This window comes from Falco naumanni, chromosome 4, assembly GCF_017639655.2.
Source record: "Falco naumanni isolate bFalNau1 chromosome 4, bFalNau1.pat, whole genome shotgun sequence".
NCBI lineage: Eukaryota > Metazoa > Chordata > Aves > Falconiformes > Falconidae > Falco > Falco naumanni.
Window position 1 is genome coordinate 53,796,492 of NC_054057.1, and position 21,776 is coordinate 53,818,267.

General features: G+C 43.4%; 1 protein-coding gene across 2 annotated transcripts in view; it reads left to right on the forward strand.

Moving 5' to 3' along the window:
* Positions 1-5,840: 5,840 nt before the first annotated feature.
* The window catches only part of PAXIP1 (PAX interacting protein 1), a 39,818-nt gene continuing 23,882 nt past the window's right edge, over positions 5,841-21,776 (forward strand). The window contains exons 1-4 of one of the 2 annotated variants that reach the window (XM_040591245.1): positions 5,841-6,299; positions 11,561-11,695; positions 14,002-14,045; positions 21,463-21,526. In XM_040591245.1, coding sequence (XP_040447179.1) covers positions 6,213-6,299; positions 11,561-11,695; positions 14,002-14,045; positions 21,463-21,526 — 330 coding nt within the window. In that variant the 5' untranslated portion in view covers positions 5,841-6,212. The remainder of the gene's footprint in view (positions 6,300-11,560; positions 11,696-14,001; positions 14,046-21,462; positions 21,527-21,776) is intronic. The other variant, XM_040591246.1, reaches the window with a different exon arrangement.

The window sequence follows — 21,776 nt, forward strand, 5'->3', positions numbered from 1 at the left end:
TAAAAAATGCCCTTACATTAGATGTCCTAATAAGAGCATTCTCCTCCCCTGCTCACTTATGCACAGTTATAGTAAAGGCACACCTTGTTACTTGGCATTTGCAAAACATTTTGCAACTATTATATTAAAAAAGAAAGCTGTCAAGCAAATGACAAGGCATTTGCTGTGCAGTTACGGAACTGGAAAAGAATTGAAAATGAAATTATCAGTTCCAAGAGAGCCTTTTAGGATTCAGTGTTGCAGTACAGATACAAAGAAAGTTTTTAATTATAAATCATATTTCCCATTGCAAGTAGTCCCACTGAAGGAAAGGAAAAATGCACAGGCATTTTTCAAGCCAAAGCAGAGTCCTCTATGTATCTGTTTTGCATATTTTGGTTCAGATTATAAACCCAGATTCTTATTCACCTTGAGAAATCAGTATGGTGATTAATGCAGGAAGCATGCCTTCTGTGACTTCTCAACAACTTTCCAGACACATTGAAACCAACATCAGCTTTCTGTAAAAAACTGGGTGCTTTGTGAAGATATATTTTATTGGAAAAGTAGCATCTAGAGAGCCAGCTTCTACCAACAAGTATGTATTATTAACAAAGGACTTGGAAAGCCTTCTGCTCACTGGAGTAAAACAAATGTACAATTTAATCTAAGCTTTGAATTTAATTAACAGCAAGAAAAAATCAAACTGTTGTTTTTTCACAAGCAATTATGCCTAAATGTGATATTGTAGGTGCATATGAATTTTTCATATAATCGTTTGTGCACACAAATAAGGCATTTATGTAAGCAAAGGCTAATTGTCTGCACAAATCTTGTCAGCTCAGTTGGCTTTCCCTATGTGCAAGCAACACCCGTTGCAAAATAAAGATTGCTTTAGAGCTTTTCTGGAAACACGGTCATAAACTTCTGTGTACAGAACTCTCATAGTTAAGACTTATTGGGTACTGTGCTTGGTGTGTTTATAGTACAGATAAGTGCTGTTCAGATCATTGTGGACTATGGCAATGTGCACAATCTCTGTTCACTCTATTCACTAGAGTAAGCCCAGAAATAAACTCGTATCGAGGCGTAATTGATCTCTGCGAGTGCTGGCTCCCATGCAATTACACTGTTGTGGCTGCATCAGAGCAGAGACTGTACTTGTACGAGTCCAATCTTGGATGTTTCTTGGGTAGATTAAGGTTCGGCCACATGCTTAGCACCTTTGCAGGAGTTCAGTTCCTTTGAACTATTCTCATCCATCTGTGGTGTTGGTCAGACACCTTGGCTTGACACAGGAGCATGCTGCCATGACACAGAGCAGCATCCCATGTTACCTGATGGGCACAAGTCCAGTGATGTGACAGGGAGAGGCTGCAAACCCTTCTGAAAGAGCATGATATGAATGGGGAGAATGAATATTGTTAGAAGGAAATGTATCATCCTGGATCCTACAGCCCTGGGGAGATGAGGCTGCTGCTGCTCCCTGTCTCCAGGTCCAACTAGCAGCAAGGCTGAACATGTATTCCCAGCTGGCACATACAGGGAAGCACACACATACATTACATACGTACACATATACATGGCCAGCCACACAGATTACAGGCACACTCAGAGCACTCACACCAACATGGACAGCACCAACGGCCTTATCCTGCTCCCCCTCTGGCTGGACAGTATGGAACTCCACTAGTGAGACTATGTATGGACATCTACGACATAGGTCTGTTCAGCAGCTGTTCTCAGACACTCAGCCTGCCCAGTAGCTGGCCCCTCGATCCCTGTATCCCCAGTTACTGGCATCTGGATGTAAAAGCCCCGAGGCTGCAGCCCTGCTCCGGCTGGTGATACAGAGCATCAGGCACACACAAACTGGCCAGGAGTCCTCAGGTCCCATAAGTCACACCCCTGTGCTCCTACCCCTAGAGATACCCAGGTCCTCTGACACCCAGAGCTGGCCCTTAGAGACCCACTCACCCCTTTGCCCCCAGGCCACTTCACCCACTCGCCGCCTGCTCCGGCTTGATCTGGGGCTGAGGGGCTCGCACAAGGCGGTGCTACCTCAGTTTGGGTTCCACCAGCCCTGCTGCCCCTGTGCTCCTCTGGCTTGTGCAGATGGGACTTTGATGGGCTGATGGTCCCTGAGACAGGCCTGGGAGCAGTCTGGCAGGCTGTTATTTGGGCTCCCCCTCCTGCCATTGTCACTCTCGTGCAGATAAGTTTTATCTCATAACCTAACAAATCCATAATGGATAGATGTAGGTGAGCACTTTGTTCTGTGCCTTACTATGACTAAGCAGTGGGACCAGCCCACTGATCTTAGTTCCGTGTGCTGACCTGTGTGCAGAACCCAGAATTTATTTCTGCCAAATACAGAGGATATTTTTTCTTGTTTGATAACATAATTTTCCACTCTAGTTTTCTGTTCTTATGGTTCGCAGACTAGATCACACACAGAGTGGAGAAATTGGAGCTGTTAATTTTTATTAGAAATAGTCAGATTACTAGAATTTAAATAACTTGTTGACAGGTGACTCGTGAAATACATAAAGAGGTAAAATGTACGTTCATTAATTGGATTCTACTGCTTATTTAGAAGATAATTAAGGGGAAGAATTTGCAACTCATGTGAGTAGTCTTTTTTCCTGGAAGTGGTCATCTTGAAGCCAGCAAAACTGGATAAAAAGAGATACTTCTGTGTGAGTTTAGTACCACTACTGATAATACAACAGCCAGTCTATATGACACAAAATCCAACACTGGGATTTACACAATTCCTTCTCAGGGGCCACTAAAAGGTCCATGTCCCACATCCCAGGTGAGGGCTCCAACAACTTTATCTTTGCTTTCCGGGACTGAATTTATAAAACAAATTTATTTTGGTAAAGCTATTTTAGTTAATTCTTAGCCTCTCTTCCCTGCCTCCCCCCGCCCCTGCCCCCCTCCAATTGCATTACTCTTCCATACTGTGGATGGAATTAAACTTTATTCTTGGATTTTTGTCATAATTAGTGAAAAAGACAAATTCTGCTTAAGGTTGACACCTTATTAATGGATATCTTTTTGTGAAAAACTGCTTTTGCAATGAGCTTCAGTGATTTAACATAGTAGCCAGACCTTGTATTGCTAATATATAATATATTGTAGAGGATCTTCAAATTGTTGGGATTTTAAATACCAAATTTATCTCATATTCTTCTGCTGTGACTAGCTGAACAAACAGAAGATCCAAAGTGGCCCCATCTGATGCTGCAACAGCACAATTTCAGCTGAAGGTTTGGGAAGGGGCATTATGATTAAAATCCCATTCAAAGTGTGCTGGTTGTTTGCATTATGCTTCTTCTGTGTCAGTATTAGCATAGCCCAGCCTGGTTTGAAATACTTGTAATTTTGAAGTTGTACAAAGAACTAAAAATTAATGTGGCTATGGTAAATCCAAAGGATAGGAAGGCCAGGGGAACTCATTATAAGTACCAAGGAAAATAGGCTGAGGAGGGAAATCAAGAGGACAGATCACTTTGGTTTTCTTTGTGTGGAGTGGGAATACGCAATAGCATGTAAGTTCAGATATAAGGAAAGTACCCTTGTGAGAAGGGGCAATTTAGCAATCACACTGAGAAAGAAGATGAAGCCAAGTAATTAAGGACATCATGAAGAGAAAAGAACTCCAAAAAAAATGTGGAACAGAAACTTGAGAGACAGCAATATTTATGAAAGAAAAGAGGTGAGAATTACCAGTGCTGCAAGATGCAGATGATTACAGAGGCACTGAAATCCAAAAGGAAAGGAAACTCAGGAAGCAATGGTGCTAATGATATCTGATAGATGAAGAAGAATAAGAAAAAGATTTCACTGCGGGTGAATGAAGATTTTGGTCTAAGTAGTTCTAATTTAGTGGGAAGAAGTCAAAATGGTCAAAAATGGAGTTGGAAAGAGTGAAAATTATGGAACAAAGAAAGCCAGGGCTGGACTGAGGGGCCTGGGCAGTGACTATAAAGGAAGGGAAGGCTCAGAGAAGTGTTTTTCAAAGAATATCCAGGTAATACTTGGGGCAGAAAAAAATTACTCTAAACAAGAATTATTAGAAAAGACAGAAAGTGAGATAAGAATATAAATTATTGGATGAAAGGGGTAAGCCAATTTAAAAGCAGATGGCTATTTCTACTTCCCCCCCCCCCCTTTACTACAAAAAAAGTGTATCATGTAAAAGTTTAAGTAAATTGTAAAAGTAAAAAAAGTAAAAGTAAATTGTTACTGGGGGGAGCAACACAATAAAATCTGCAACCAAAGGGTAAGTTCTCTTCCTGGAGTACTCAAAGAACAGGTGACAGGCTGGGTATTTCTTACATAGCTAGAGTAGAAAGGGGTGGGTGTCATGTAGAGATCCAGATCAGAATAAAGGCAGGTGAAGCACCTTGAAAAATGATGAGAAGGAAGTTAGGCACTTGTGTACTATAAATTTCACTTCAACTCCTCCCAAAATACTTGACAAATAATGGATTGCTTGTACACAGATTAATAGTTTCTACCAGGTATTTTTTGAGAAAACTGACTTTAATTTAGTTTTATAGGAGGCAAACAATATGTGCCCCTTATTTTTATTTCAGTAAGGCTTTTGATGCCACGTTGTAACATCTCTCTTAAGAACAGGAGGGAAATATTGCCCACGTAAAAGTATTATGAGGGGTCCAAAATTCCTTTGGAAAGCACAGCGTGGGGGCAAGATTTATCTGACTATGCACGGATGTTTAAATTACACCAGATGAATCAGGCTCTGAAAGTTCTCATTTCTCTCTGTTGACTACAAAAGTAATTTATATAAAGGTAAAGTGGTAATTACTGTTTTCTGATCGGTTTTCCAGAGTTAGGTAAGACATATCCCCCTCCAGGTTTGAATGATTTACTATCAACACAGAAGGATGCTCTGAGTAGGCTTTTGAGGGAAAATGTCTGATATCAGTAGTAATATGTTCATTGGGTTGGATGCTGGAATAATTATTATGCCTATGGGATTTGCAGACACGCCCAGCTGGAACGGCTAATGTGTTTTACTTGGGAAAGAACTGGATTTTGAGAAGTTCTTGATGGATTGAAAAAATGGTTTGAAACTGGATCCAAAATGTTGTAATCGGTGTACAGCCTGTACAGTGTGCAGTAGTCACCTGCTGTTGCTTGACTCCCCCCGATGAACATAGATGAAAGCCTGTTTTTTCCTGTACTACAAAAAAAAGCGCATCATATAAAAGTTTAAGGACTTTAGCCTTGGTTTTCACTGAAAAAGTAAATTGGGGGGGGGGGGGGGGGGGGGGGGGCAATGCAATAAAACCTGCAACCAAAGGGTGAGATCTCTTCGTGGAGAAAAAGGAAAAGACCAGGTGGTAGGTCTGAAGAGTTGAAGCAGAAATAGAGGAAAACCGAGGGCCACGGGCCCAGCCCCCTCGCTATCACCGTGCTTTTTGGGGAGCGCGGCTCCAGCCCCGCTCGGGCCCTCCCAGCCACGCAGGGCCCAGCTCCGGGCCCAGGGCTCGGGGGGGCACCGGCCGCTGCCGGCTGAGAGGCCGCCGGCCGCCACCCACTGCTCCCCTCGGCTCTGGGAGGGCCCCTCCGCCAGCCGGGGGTGTCCCCTGCGGGCGCGGGGGGAAGCGGGGCCGGGCTCGGAACGGGCGGCCGCCACTCAGGGGAGCCGCAGCGATCGTCGCTGTCACCCCCACAGCGGGAGCGGGGGGCGGGGCCTGGGCGGTGGGGCGGGGCCTGGGAGGCCTGGAGGGGCGGGGCTGGGGGGCGGTGCGCTCCCCTCCCCCTTCCCTCGCCTGTTTGCCAATGGGCGGGTCCGAGTATCTCCGCTGCCCGCCCCTGTCGTTCGGGGCGAGTCCATTGCGTTCCGTGCGGGGGGAGTTTCGGACCCGGATGCTGGTTCCCGGTCCGGTTCGGAGCGAGGAAGAGAAGCGGAGATAGCGCCCGTCCGTCAGGAGTGGGCACTATCCTGCGGCAGCGGGGAGGGGATGATCGGGCGGGGGGAGTCGTTTTGTACCGGCGGCTCTCCCTTCCCACTTCTACCCTCCCTGAGTCCCGGCGGGGGATGGTGTGTCCCACAGCGCGCGCCTTGCTCGCGCGGTTCGGCGGCTCGGCGGGGGGAGGGGACGGGAGACCCGGGCCCCGGCGGCTCTGCACAGTGAGCGCGGGGGACAGCGGGGAGGGGGTGCCGGGGGGGCGCCGTGTCGGCGGCCGGGACCATGTCGGCGGACGAGGAGGAGTTGAAAGTCCCGGAGGAGATGTTCAAAGATGTCAAGTTCTTCGTGGTGGGAGACATCGACCCCAAGGTACTGGGTCACCCTCCCCCTCGCCCCTTCCCTCAGCTCCTTCTCGCAACCCCCCGGGGGGGCACTGTGGGATCGCCCAGCTCCCTGTAACCCCCTTCCCCCGACGTTTCCGTACGCGGGCTCGAGCCTCACGCAGCTGCCCCCGGGGCGGCGCGGGGGAGGGGGGAGAAGGAGCGCGCGCGGCGGGGGGGGGCGGGGTACCGGGCGGTACCGGCCCTGCCCGCGGACAGCGCGCCGCCACCCGCCATGGAGCCCGCGGCCCGGGCGCGCAGGCCCCGTAGAGCCGCCTGAGCGGAGGAGGGGCGGGCGAAGGGACTTCCTGTGAGCGCCCGGCCCGGGCGGGCAGCGGCTCTGCTCGCCGCTTCTCCGCCCCGGCCGCTCCGCGGGGCCGCGCTCGGTCCCCCGCCGGCCCGCCCTCGGCGCCGGCCCCTCCCGTCCCCGCCCCGGCGCTGTATCTGGCCGCGGGACGCTGACAGGCCGCCGGCGGCGCGGGGGAAGGCTGGCCTGGCGCTGCCCTCCTACCGCCGCCGGGCCCTGCCCTCCGTCCGCTGCGTGCGCCCCCCCGGGGCTGTGGTGCCCGGGCCGGGACCGCCTGGCCGCGTTGGGGGCGAGGGGGCGCCGGCGGCGGGGGGCGGCAGGCGCTGACAGGCGGCTGCCCGGCCCTCCGGCCTAGGGCGCTGCCCTGGGGGCAAGGTTGGCCTGCGGTGGCCCAAGGCGGCCCCACCGGGTGTCGGGGCCGGCCCGGGACAGCCCCCCCGGTGATGGATCCGGCCCAGGGCAGCCCCCCGGGTGCTGGGGCTGGCCGCTAATAAGGTCCAGTCACCTCTGGTGACAGTGGTTAAAAAGTTTCCGTGGTTTGTCCCTTTAGACAAGCGTTTGAAGCCCACCGTATCTGGCTCCAGGACAGCACCTTTGCACAGATGCTGCGTGTTTCACGCTGAAATGAAAGTCTTTGCTGCTTTGGTAGTTGCTGCAGCTTCTTAGTTCAGCGTTGGGTTCCTTCACTCTCATGCCTTGGCATTTGCTGAGTCTTGTAGGCCTTTAAGTGAACTTGAGATGTAGGCACTGACCTGCTGCAATGGTATTTATTCATAGGAATAGGATTATATGCTAATAGAAGGACAGTCTAGGAATAATTCGAAAGAGCAGGAAAAGATTCCCAAGGTCTTAAGACATAGAATTTTTGACAGTGTGTTAGAGCTTGAGTAACAATTTTTGTATTTAAAAAAAAAATAAATCTATAGCAGCAATATTATTATGTGTATGAAGATGAGTGCAAAAAACCTAATTGTGCTCTTATATATCATCTATCATAAATAATGTCCCAAAAGGCATGTAGTTAGTTCTGTGTTGACACAAGACAATCAGTGGTATTCCCATAGAGTGAGTAAACAAGCATTCTCTTAAGCTAGTTTTCTTACTTAGGTTTTGTTCTTAGCAGTCAGTGTCATTGTCTTAAGGCTTTGATTTGCTCTAGTTTTATCAGTACACTAAACTCTCCTCTGTTTGTGGATGGCTTCTCTGGGTTGCAGGCAGACATGGAAGGTGGCTCTGGCGGAGTTGGTAAGGTCAGGCACAGCACTGCGCAGAACAGGCTACGCTCCTTCCAAGATCAGGCCATGCTGGAGGCTGTTGAGCCACTTCCTCATCATGATCGATGCCCGAATTGAGAAGTCCTGTAGATCTGAGTTGTTTAGACGGCCAGCTGGCCTGTTCAAACGCTCTTCCTTCTGGTGCTCTCGTTTCTGAAATGGCTTGCTGGCATGGCACAGCGTTACATGGAGGCCAGGGGCTCGCCTCTGTGCTGGTGAGCCCATGGGAGCACAAGGCACCGGGGAGGGCTGAGTCCTGCCTGGGTTGGGGTTTGCAGAGCCAGGTCAGAGCGGGGAGGTGTGTTGTGCTGAGCTCTTGGCCAGCTTGTGGTGGCTGCCTTTGTCCTCTCTTCTGCAGGTGCCCTCTGCGGTACCCTGGGAACAACCTGAACCAGAGCAGTATTTATCGGCTGTGTTTTGAAACAAGACAGAAAGCAGAATTTCTAAATTGAACTCCACAAATAGCTTTTAAAAACAGTTCTTTTAGTGAAGGGTTCCATTACTAATACAAAAGTTACAAATATATTTTGTGCTTTTTACTTCTTCATGTACAAATGGATGCTAGCTTGATTTTGAAAAGAAGTTTCCTCCTTCATCTGTTGGGGAGGAGCACACTTTGATCAGCTTAAATTTCCAAATGGTTTCATGGAAAACCAGTTATCTTAATAAATATTAAAACAGGCCTAGTACAAGTGAGCACTCTAATCAAAACAAATCCGAGAATGAAAAAAAGTAATATATTCAGGTGATTAACTGCATACCCAGTACCTATAAATATGCAGCATAAACTAGAAAGGAAACAAAGGTCTGGAATTGTGCCTAGATGTTCTTTGGCAAATGAGGGAGAATTAGGCTGCTGGCTCTCAACTTTAAAGCCATTCCGTTGGGATGTGCACTTGGCTGCTCACACCTTACAGGGGGTGATGAGTAGATGTCAGCTATTATTTTTTTGATAAATGCTTTTCCTGCTTTCCCAAAAGATGTAAGCTGAAACAGTCATGCTTTGGTAACACCAGTTAAAATCAGTATTTCATACAAAAAGAGATAAAAAGTAATGCAGTGCAGCATAAGGACTTTGAGCAGGATATTTGGTTTCTGGTTATCTCTTGTTTTATTATTATTTTTTTTATGCGTATTGTCTTCTTAGTTTTGAGCTCTTCCTCTTGTTTCTTCCAACACAGATTTGAGAGGCAGAGAACAAAGATAAAATTTATTTGCCCCAAACCCAAAATTTCATTTATAAGTCATACAGGCTACCGCTTGAAGTGCAGGATTTTTACAATGATCATATTGGGGCTTTTCAGCATTTTATTTTCTATTTACAGGTATATGGTTAATACTAGTATAGGTGAAGTCCTTTAATTGTGCCAATACAACTTTTGAGTCTAGGCTCTACTTAAACTGAAGGAAGTCCTGTGATCTGGGAGGCCTTTTGAAGTTGATGTGAGCTAAATTAGGAGGCCTTTTTTCACACCACTTTAAGTAATCATTTGAAGTTATCATCTATCATATTCATAATGTTTAAACTTACTACCTGAACCTTTTGTATAAGCAGACTCTGCAGAGTTTAATGTGTCATTGTTTTGATATAAAGAAATTCATACTTCTGGCTCATTAGTTGTAACTTCTTTCCCAAACTGTCAGATTTGTGTGCTCACTTTTTATTATATTCACTCCTGTTTTTAGGCTTCCCTTAAACCAGTTGAATGGGGCTTGTAACTCAGGGGAGCTGCGCAAGATGAGGAGCTTGTGTGGTGGGGGCTGGTCTTAAACATCTATTGTTTTCAAAAGTGCTTTATTTTGATTTAGCTTTTCCCATTGGAATTCTAGCGTCCTGTGTTACCCTGTGGTTAGCTGGATTTCATGCAGGAAGGTATCCTGTGATTTAGGAGATTGTGTGTAAAATGGAAACATTCTCTCCTGTTCTTGTGTGGTGGCAAGAACGGCAAGCTTGTGATCAATTTTCTTGGTTATTTTTGAGTAATTCTGTTGCAATTTGATAATGTCACACATTCATCCACTGCAGAAAAAAGTTGATTTATTATTTTTTTTTAAATGCAGTTGTAAAGTTGAGTGCTTCATTGAGGAAATACCAAAATTGTGTCCTCGCTGAGTGGTGATTTTTCCAGCCTTGTTTTTCTGTTTAGCATAGATGCTTTATAATAGCCCAACACCACCTTTTGAGAGTCTCCTTTTCAGTGCCTTCTCTGTCCTGTTTAGTGTACAGGGTAAGTAGGAATTGCTGAAGGACCAATTACTTAATATTTTGTTTGATGAATATGGTGCCTTGCTCTCTGCTGTTCATAACGGCATCCTGTTATGAAGGGAATGTCCCCAGCAGGTTTTGGAGAATGAGCATCAGTTTGGTTCTGCAAAATCATTATGAAGAGAAATGCTATTTATTTCTGAATAATAAAAGAAAAAAGGAGAGGATAATTTTGATTGGCATTTTGACATCTGAACTCTAGACCTTAATGTTTTAAAACATTTTTCTCTTCCTCCCCTCTACACCCCGCTACCTTCTCTGCTACTTTTATTCAAATAAAAGTGAGACCCATTTTTGGGGGACATGGCTGAATTCAGCACACATTTCTACAATTGAGCTGAGAGAATGCTGAGCTCTTCAACCAACATCTTGTATATGGGCCTTGCAAAAGCAGGAGTAAGATATGCTTTGTGAGTTATGAGGTGTTTTGCATTTTCTGAGGACAGAGCGATGGAGTGAGACATTTCAATTCCAGCTCTCTAAGGCTGTAACTTAGGGGGCATGTGTCCTCCTACTTTTATTTTTTTCTTTTTCTTATTTCTCTAAATCACTTAGCCTTCCATCACTTCTTTTCCCAACATGTCAACCCTTTGTTAGAACGTTTTCTCTTCTCAAGGCATTGCTTACAACTTTTTTTTTGCTTGCAGATCCTTCTCATACCAAGGGGGTATTAGGCATGTTCTTTCCTCAGTTCTGTCTGTCTGCACTGTTTTGGAGCAGCTGGGTGGCTTCTTCAAACTTACTTATATGCTCTGGGATGAGGCATGTTGATTTGATCTAGAAATAACGGAAACAAATGTGTTTGGTAAAGGTGGAGTTCTTCTTTTAGCTGTTAAATGAGCATTTACAGGAAATGCACAATCCACCCCCACCCCCCCAAGTAAATAACTAGCAAAATCTGGAAGAATTCCTACGAAGACTGCAATGTACCATTATGGTGCTACCTTTTCTAAGGTAACCATTGGATCACCTTTTCTTAAAACTTCAAATATGTATTTTAAAGTATATTGAAATGCTTCCAAAGCCACCATATGCAAAAAACAAACAGTGAGAAGAAAGGCTTTCTTGCCCTGCCTGAGATATAATTGTTTTGAGATGTTTTTTGAGGAATATGTGTTTTGGAAGAATGTTCACATTTTCCAGATTTCTGCCCAGCCTGAATTATTTTGGAAAGTAAATCCTTAACTTAAATGATTAAAATATGGCAGAGGCATAAACCATTGGCAGCCAGGTTTTAAACGGGATGCGTTTGGCAACTTCAAAAATAGTGCTAGCCACTTACAGGAGGGCAGCTAAGACAGAAGGTGATATTCATTCCTCTCATGTTAGTGTGTTTTTTCATTAACGTTTTTCTCAAATAAAAGGTGCTAAAAAGACTTCTCCGTGTTCTCTTTTGGGTTTAGGTTATTCAACTTCTGAAAGCTGGGAAAGCAAAGGAAGTCTCTTACAATGCACTGGCTTCACATATTATTTCAGAAGATGGGGACAATCCAGAAGTTGGAGAATCTCGTGAAGTTTTTGATCTCCCTGTGGTAAAGGTGAATGACTCATCCATGATGGTGTCAAAGTACTGACATATCTATTTCATTATTATTAACAGAAAATGTCCATGATTGGATGATGACCAAATGAAACATATCTTTAAAAATTTTTTGTTACACAAACTTTTATCCTGACTGATAGACTTTTACTACAATTCTGTTCTCTCCTTTCCAATGTTGCTCTGTATCTGTCAGTGCTTCGCTGTTTTTTGTTGGTTTGTTTGTTTTCTGTTTGGTTTTTTTTTCCCCAGATTCTTCCTTTAGTCATCTGTGAGATGGTGTCCTACTAGCTGTACTTCAGAAATGTTTCTGATGGGAAGGTTATTGGAAGCTTCTGGCAATGGAAGACCTGAATTTAGAATGCAGACTGCAGTGACTTTAAAAAAAAAATATAATTGGCAAAGTGCAAAACGGTTTTGTTGATACTGCGTATGTGTACTATACCAATTTTAAACAATAGTAACTTGTAGAAAAATAGATTTTTATTCTCTTGATTTTAGTTTTTCAAGTTGTTTTTTTTTCTTCCTTTTTTCTTACCCATACTGGAATTACCTGTGTTTTTATAGAATCTGAATGGTTTGTGTTGGAAAGGACCTTAAAGACCATCTAGTTCCCACCCCCCTGCCATGGGCAGGGACACCTGCCACCAGCCCAGGTTGCTCCCAGCCCCGTCCAGCCTGGCCTTGGGCACTGCCAGGGATGGGGCAGCCACAGCTGCTCTGGGCAACCCACAGCTTTTTTGAGGCAATCCAGTGCCTCATCACCCTCACAGAAAATAATTTCTTTCTTATATCTAATCTAAATCTCCCCTCTTTCAGTCTAAAGCCATCACCCCTTGTCCTATCACTGCATGCCCTTGTAAAAAGTCCCTCTCCAGCTTTCTTGTTGGCCCCTTTAGGTACTGGAAGACTGCTATTTTGTAACTATCTGGCACCACTGGGTTATATTTCTAGTGAAAGATTCTGGGCTTCATCTTTGAAAATTTGAGCTTGTGACTCTGCAAGTCATGGGAATTATTAGAAGAAGAAACACCAGTATTTCACTGCCAATACCTTTGGGTAGATGATTTTGGGTTATCTTTTCCATATGGTTGTAGTTGACAGTAGTAAATTTTTATAGCTTATGTCGTGAAAGTTCACCTGACAGTGTATAAGTATGAATTCATTCCAAAAAATAAAAGGTGCTTAGCTAGAGACCTTATGGTTATGGTTGGTGAGCTGATAAATTTTTAGTTCCTTTGTCTGAAGTGTTCTGTGGCATAATTTTAATCTTATAAACAAGAAAACTGCTGCTGTTCTCGTGTGAAGGAAGGACATCAGCATCATAACAGTGCTTTGTGCTTTCTAATGCCATTTACTTAAATAATTTCATTTTACTTATAATTGCTACTAGCTCAGCTTTTTCATTTGCAAATGAGAACAAGTCTTTCAGTAGTTTCACTTAGTTTGACTTGAACACATTGCAGCATGATCTGTAATCAAGAAGATCTGACTAAGCGTTAAGCAAACACAAGTTGGAGGTAAAGGTAGCTTGTAGAGAATAAGGAAGAGAAAATCTTAAGGGAGGAAAATCTCCCCTTCCTGACTGAGGAGTTACAAATTAAATGTTTTTCTTTTTTTTTTGTACCATCTTCTAAGGGAAAGAGAATAGCAAGAATTGGGACACCATAAACTGTTACCACAATATATTTTTTTGTCTGTTTTTTGAGGAAAAGTGATTTCATACTGAACGTGATGTTACTGTTACCCCCTTCTTCCTTCTGTGCTGTATTGGGACCACTGTCCTACATCTCCTCCATTCTCCTCCACCTCCCTGTCTCCCTTTGAGCCCTTCTGTCCCAGAATACTGTCAGTTACGGGAGATCACCTGTGTGCTTAGCAGCCAGCATTGCTGCATGTTTAGAAACTTCTGTGTAAGGTTATGGTTCCTGACTCCTTGGTGGTGATTGTAAGGTAGGGTTTTTTTGTGTGGGGTTTGGTTTTGTTTTAGAGCAGGGAGAATGGGAAAAAGGGAGAGAATGATAATACGGTAAGTGGTTTTCCTGGCACAACAGCAAGACAAGAGAAAGGGACCTAGCTACCATATTGCTGCACAACCTTTGAGCAGTCTTCATATTAACTTTTAGAAACAAAGCAGAACAGCCTTTTTTTGTAAAGGCCTAAATACAATGCCTGTGAACCACTTAAGACTTTTGAAGCTGGAAGATACATCTTAAAACTAGCTGCAATATGAACTTAGAAGGTAATTCATATTTTGGACATGCAGACTGAGGTTTTTAATGTTTTGTGGTTTTTATTTTTCAGCCTTCCTGGGTGATCTTGTCTGTTCGCTGTGGAGCTCTTCTGCCGTATCCTTTAAGTTCAAATTTGAATCAATTCTACAGGAAACATGTTAAAATAGATACCATGGAGGGATTAAAGAATGTTTCAAGTATGTACAGCTTCATTTTTAAAAAATGATAGGATACCTAAATGCCTGCCAAAATTGCACGTGCCTGGAGCTTCTTTGTCTTACATCACTTTTCCTGTCCTTCTGGCTACTTCAGATGCTTAATAGGCACTGGCAAGAAAACTGTCATCAAATGGACTCAAAACAATTTAGGTGGAAGATGGAAGTTGATAATTAACTGTGAGGATCCAGGAAAAATGCTGAAGTGCAGTAAGGGGGCAAATGATGGTTCATGGTAGAATGGCCTATTCTGCCTTTTCTAGAAGTAGAATTAAGTAAGGTATAAACACACAGTCACTCAAACAGCACTGTATTACAAGTAACACCTTATAAACAGGTAGTTTCAGTATTCCCTTTTTTGGGGCAGTCTTTGGTGTAGATCCTTGTTGGTCATGTTTGGCTAGATCTATGTTTCTTGAGTTGTTTGGAGCATATATTCTTGCATATGGATGGCATATTCCTTCCTCTTCTTGTCAGTTATTACTGTTTCATCTTTATTTATGTTCCACTCACTTTTTTCTGTGCATCATAGGAACGGTGACAGTGGCTATTATCATACATAAAGATTCATACATCTTTTTCTCAGACCATGATAAAGGGTCTATATATGGAAAAGCTGAAGCAGGGCAATACATTTCAGTAAAGATAAGCGGATGATTCCAATAAATAGTGCCAGGACTAGAGAGGTATGCTGTCAGGCATGAGATCTCATTTTGGAATGAGGTTAGCAGGTGGTAGTGTCTATAATGGAAAACAAGAGGTGGTAGATGCAAAAATCCAGGTGTTTGTATTAGGAAGTAGGGTCTTAATGTGCTTCAGTGATTCAGAGTTCATGTTTTATACCTTTATTTCAAGGTATGTGCTTTTGCATCTCGCAGTGTCTCTACTGTTTTGGAAATAGCCTGCATATTCTCTACTTCTCCAAGAAAATTCAGCTCAGGGAGTGAACTGTAGGAAGAGAAAGCATTGAATTTGTCAGATAAAATGATACAGTGAGGTCTTTACAGCTGTTTTGATCATGATAATCAATGTGTCAGATAGGATTCAGCAGTTAGTGTGAAAAGCTTGCTGTAGTTGTGGATAGTCTTCTGACTGAAGCAGAAGAAAGTTTTCCATGAATAACTTGGCTTCCAAATGGAAAAAAATGCACCAAAATTACACGGCAAAATCCAAATTAGCAGAGCTACTCCTATATTAAAAAAAAATAATAAAAATTATTGTGATGTGATCTAGGATGGTGGATTTTGTCTTTTGCATCTGGAAATAATGTGTTTATCATCCTTTCATCATCGGGATGGGAGTGTACCATTGCTTATTTTACACATCTGTAAGCCTTCTCCCTGTTCCTGAAGACTGGCTGAAAAAGTAATAAAATAGTTTGGAATTAGCTACATTTTCCAGTTTAAGTAATCTAGCATTGCTTTATTAGTGTTCTTCTTTCCCATGGAGAAGTAGCATTATTAGAAAATTGGTCTTTTAAACCCCCCTGGTTTCAGACAGAAGGGTACTCTTAAAAGCTGACGTTATTAAATACCCAGAAGAGAAATCAACAGATAAAACCACTGAGTGATGCAGTCCATAACTAAATTGTAGCAATAAATGTGTGAATGTAGCTCTCAATGGCTATTGCTCAGGAAGTCTTTATTGTGGGTGTACAGGAATGGGCAAATGAAAAGACCAGGTCTCAGTAGTATCGTATTCCTGAGTTGCATGGATGAAGGAAGTTTAGTACACCTGTCAGCAATAAATGTGTCTCGGACCTTTGACTTCATTCTTTCTAGCACTTCATGTCCTTAGAACCTGGTGGTTTTAGATTTTATTCTGAGCCTTATAGTGCTCACTAAAATGGGTTGTTAAGTCTTAACTTTGTTCTGTTTCAGTCTCTTTACGACTTCTAGCGCAGCGGCATCCGGCCTCTCCTTAGGGTTTTAGGTACTACCATAATGAAAAAAATATAGTAGTTAATAGGAATAGCTTACTTTTTCCATTTGATTGGTTTTGGACCCTGTTTAGGTAGAGGTTTGAGATTCTATGGTTTTGTCTTTTGTTTATGTTTTAATTTGGAGATGCAATGCTCAAAGTGGTCATTGAATTTCTGAAGAAACAAGTCCTCGAAACATCTTTTGTCAGATACATGGATCTAATAAAAGCCTTAAAAATTTTATGTTGGTTTACCAATTCTGGTACTTGATGAGTATTTGCCTGTCAATTGTTGAAGTTTAATGTAGAAAGATTTAATACAATATAAAAGCATAAGTTTTTTTGCCTGTTTCTTATAAATACATTTTGGCATTCTACTATGAAAGTTGTTTTCAGCAGGGGGACTTCAGAAGGCAGAGTGTTCTGTTCCCTGCTAACTAATGTTTGCAAAACCTGACTAACCTGCAGTTGAAGGGAAATAACATAAAAATTGATCTAGAAGCAGCTTTCGTGAAGAAGGAAAGACAGTTTCGTATGTGAAAACCTCAGTTACAGTGCCATAAAGAAGGCTGGTGATTTCTTTCTTAATTCTGTTCATAGCAGCAAAAGCAAGAATGAGAAAGGTTTATTTTTCCACGATCTTGTACAAATGAAAGAGGGTCAGAGCACTTTAGAATTCTTGTCGCTGGGAGGAGAAAAAAAAAAAAAAAAAAAGAGTGGTTTTTTTGCTATTCCCTCTTTCTGTTTTCCAGACCCGCTTGGAACATTATTGTTGTGCTGCTTGTAACTGTTGTGTCTGTTTCACTCCTGCTCTTTAGAGAGTGCAAGCTGCAGTCAAACGGAGGGTCTTAACAGTTAAATACTGAGCTGTTGCTGCTTTATGTTCTAGGAGCAGATGTTAAGGCAGCGAGTAGACAACTGTACACTTTTGAAGGATCTAGTACTGAATCTCTACCTTAGAATTTAGGATGATATCAGACTTGAACTTCTTGGAGTATTCTGGATAATGGCAGTAATACAGTCTTAGGTTTTAAAAGTGCTCTGGGCATTGTTGTCAGCCTGCTGTGTGTTATCTCTTCTGTGTCTCAAAATTTAAGTATTGCTGGTATGTCTGTCAACAGCAGGGGAAAAATAATTTTGTTTCATTTCAAAAATCGCAGTGTGTACTTGTAACACAATGCACATCTGTTTCTGTAGTCATTTTTTCCAACAAGATGCGCTGTGCATGCATCTTAAACACAAAATCATTATGAAAGTGTGGAAAAGGGAGGGAAGTTACAGAAATCAAGTGGTCCATCTGTCTTTTTCAGGTCGCTTCTGTCAAAACCATTCTCTCTCCTGTTTCACAAGGCCCCTCCCATAGTAGAGGTTTCATAGTCTCCCCAGTCAATTTACAGTGCCTCACTGTTGTGTTGCTAGCGTTTAACCCCATTACCGTGCTGCAGTCTAACCCTGTTTTGATTTATCTGAGCCAACTCTGAATGGGGAGAACAATCATAGAGTAGAATCACAGTATAGTTTAGGGTGAAAAGACCTTTAAGATCATTGAGTCCAACGGTTAATGTAACACTGCCAAGTCCACCGCTAAACCATGTCCTGAAGTGCCGCATCTACATGTCTTTTAAATACCTCCAGGGATGGTGACTCCAACACTTCCCTGGGCAGCCTGTTCCAATGCTTGACAACCCTTCTGGTGAAAATTTTTTCCTAATATCCAATCTAAACCTCCCCAGGTGCAACTTGAGGCCTTTTCCTCTTGTCCTGTCACTTGTTGATTGAGAGAAGACACTGACATGCACCTCGATGCAGCCTCCTTTCAGGTAGTTGTAGAGAGTGATAAGGTCCTCTCTGAGCCTCCTTATCTCCAGGCTAAACACCCCCCCCCCCCCCCCCCCCCCCCCGAGTTCCATCAGCCGAGTTCCCTCAGCCGTTCTTCATAAGACTTGTGCCCCAGCCCCCTGCCTGTCTCTGGACACGCTCCAGCCACTCAGCGTCTTTCTTGTAGCGAGGGGCCCAAACCTGAACACCGGGTTTAAGGTACGGCCTCACTGGTGCTGAGCACAGGGGAACAATCAAACCCCTAGTCCTGCTGGCCACACTGGTTTGGATATGAGCCAGGATGCTGTTTGCCTTCTTGGCCACCTGGGCACACTGCTGGCTTTTGTTCAGCTAGCTGTCAGCCAGCACCCCCAGGTCTTTTTCTGCCAGGCAGCTTTTCAGCTGCCCTTCCCCAAGCCTGCAGCTGCGTGAGGTTTTTGTGACCCAGGTGCAGGACCTGGCAATGAGCCTTCTTGAACCTCATAGACAGCTAGCCTCAGCCCATCTTTCCAGCCTGTCCAGATCCCTCTGCAGAGCCTCCTGCCCTCAGGCGGATCAACACTCCTCCCCAACTTGATGTCATCTGCAAACTTACTAAGGGTGCACTCAATCCTCTTGTCCAGATCATTGATAAATATCTTACTAAAGCCTGAGTTCATCCTCCACAGTTAAATTTAGTGTTAATATTGTCAAACAGGTGTAACTGTGGTTGTATATAGCTTACACACTAACCGTCTAAGCAAGGGCTTCAGTGCTATTTTTTTTTTTGAACCACAATGTTTCTTTTCCTGAAGTATCTCTACAGCCAAAATAGTAGTGACCATTATCAACACAGATAAAAAATGCAAAAATATTTAAATCTCTTAATACATTTGCTAAGAGATTATTTTCTTATTTTGAACCATTACTTTAGCAGAGGCAGTTGAGGAGCTGAGCTAATATACTGCTTATGGTATTGTTCCAGTTCGCAAAAAGAAATGCATTGTAAGGATGAGCTCCAATAAAGGATGAAAGTGCCGAAAGCGAGACTGGGCAGTTAAGTGCCTATATCTAAAAAGGAAACAAAATAAAATCCACTTGTGGCTGCCTTTTCAACCGCAGCTTCTCTCAGGTATTTACAGCTGTGTCCCTCTTCACACTCAGGCTCCTCCAGCTACAGTTTTATCCTCTTTTATCCCAAGCCCAGCTGGGATCCAGAAATCACCCAAGCTGCTCCTCTTAGGTTGTCTGCTCCAGTACTGGCAGCCTCTTTCTCCTCCGTTCATCTTCATTTCTTAGCATGTTCATTTGCCTTCACCAACACTTCCACTGCATGGAGTGGCAGTCTCTGGGGCTTAAACACATTTGCTCAGCTTACCAGTTCCTGACTCTTTGCTCCAAAGTCATAGTGCTCAAGGCCCTAGCAAAGCTTTCAATCCTTAGCTTTTTGCTTTCTCAAAATCCCCTTATCTGCAGCTCTTGTGTCGCTTTTCTCCAGGTCCTTCAAACTAGCTAGTTACAGACTTCCCTCCCCAGGAAGCCTACAGTTGTGTTTCTTTCCTGCTTTTACACCTCAGTTGTGAATGTGTCACCTTGTCCTGCTGTGCTGGGTGTCTTTTTGCTGTCTGAATCCTGGGTGCCAATGGAAAAGTTCTGGACCATGCAAAAGAAAAAGAAGAAACTACTTCTCTCTTCATTTGGCAGCCTTTCAAGGATTTGATAATGCGTCATCTTAGTTTCTTAAAACACATCAATTCTGGTCTTTCAAGTTTCCTCTTGTAAGTCATGTTTACTAGGTCTGTAAAAATTCTCACTGTTCTTTTTCACATATTGTTTCATGTATCTGAAAACAAATATGCATTGCTTCCAGAGGTCTTGCTGAATTTTGAAAGTAGCGTGGAAAATTTCATGTTAGTTGCAGGTAATGTTTCTGCTGTTACATCCCAGTGTGGTATTTTCTGTTTCTGTCTCACAGTAGCTCCTAGACTTCTCCCCTCCTCCCTGTATCAGATGCCTAGCTGACTTCCAGTGCAGAGTTACATACCTCGGTAGGAAAAATCAAATGGAAGATTTGATAGTTGCTTATACTGACTTGCCTACTGCTCTTTGCAGTTAATTTCTCTAATACTTTGGTTTGTTGTTTTTCTTGATACATGAGCTTGTCTCTTGGTATTTTTGTTGTTCAGTGCCTTGTGTGGAGGTAATAGTCATGCTGTGTGCTAGGAAACAGTTTCTACTTTTCCAGCCTTTGGGAAATTACAAAGGGCAGGTTAGGTTGCAAAAGATCTCTTCAACCAAAAATTCCCCATTTGGTTACCAAACTTAGCCATTTCTGAAACCTTTGGCTTCTGTATTGCTTTCTAACCCATTTTCTTTTCATTTTTTTAAGGCTGTGCTTTTATTTCTTTCTGGTTTAAAACAAACTCATCCACCAAATTGCTGTCCTTTTTAATAAGCATGCAAAACAGGCACTTTTAAGTTTTTCAAAGCTGTCTGCTATTAGCTTTTATTTCACACTTTTCTTGGTCTGTCTTGTTTTATTGAATTTCTTGTGCATCATAATAATTCTATATGGTCTGTTACTGACTCTTAAGTAAAAATTTCTTCTTCATATTCTTCTGTATTTTTAAGCATGGAACATAAGCTCTTGATAATGGAAGGAAGCTCTTGCTAATGACTTGACTCCTACAAGCTGAGCATCCTGAGATGGGCTGAGGGAGGTGTTCTGGGAAGAGGCAAGTTTATGTTGTTACCAGAATTGGTCATAATATTGGAGTTGTCCTGATCCAGTTTCCACCACATTATTATTTTTTTTTTATCCATACAACTTCAGTTTGAAACAGACATTGTGCTTTTAAAGATAAAAGTTTTTTAATGGTCAAATACTTGATAATTGTGGTACATTGACCTTGGCTGAACGCCAGGTGCCCACTAAGCTGCTTTATCACTCCCCACCTCAGAAGAATGAGGGGGAGAAAATAAGATGGAAAAAAGAAATTGTGGGTCACAATAAAGGCAGTTTAATGAAGCAGTAGCAAAAGTCACATGTGTGGAAGTGAAGGAAAACAAAAGATGTTATTCTTTACTTCCCATCAGCAGGTGATATTCAGGCTCTTCCCGGGAAGCAGGGCTTCAGTACGCGTGGTTGCTCCAGAAGACGAATGTTGTAAAAAATGAATGCCCCCCCCCCCCCCCCCCCCCCCCCTCCCCCCCCTTCCTCCTCCTTTCTCTTAGCTTTTCTATCTGAGCAGGCATCATACGGTATGGAATATCCCTTTGGTCAGTTTGGGTCAGCTGTCCTGGCTGTGTCCCCTCCCAGGATCTTGCCCACCCGCAGCCTACTGGTGTGTGTGGGGGGGAAGGTTGGAGAGACAGCCCTGATGCTGCGCGAGCTGCTCAGCAGCAGCCAGAACTGTTGTGTGATCACCACCCTTCTAGCCAGCAGTACAAGCACAGCGCTGTGAGGGCTGCTGCGGGGCTCAGCCAGACCCAGTACAACAATAGCTGAGGAGTGCTGTGCACACTGTTTAATTTCCTTCTGATGTCCCTCAGGAAACTGTCATTTAAATTGTTTTGCATCCTTGACACCTGCTTTCCAGTGTAAATGGCTTTTCACCAGAATCGTGTCAGATCTTTTTTGGAGTCACTGCCTGTCTCTCTCAGGTAAGAAGTGTACCATGTTTCAGTCTACTGCAATCACAGTATCTGTGTGATGCTTTGTTTTTTTTTGAGGAGATCCCAGTTTTTCTGTTGTACTCTTGACTTTTTTCCCCGTATGTTAGGTGAATTATTGCCAAAGACAGTTTTTCACTGAAAATGAGGGCATGGACATTTCAGACTGTGAACATTCAATCAGTAATTTATCTCGTATTAAGCCTTATAATGATTCTAAAATGAAGAGTACACTAGACTA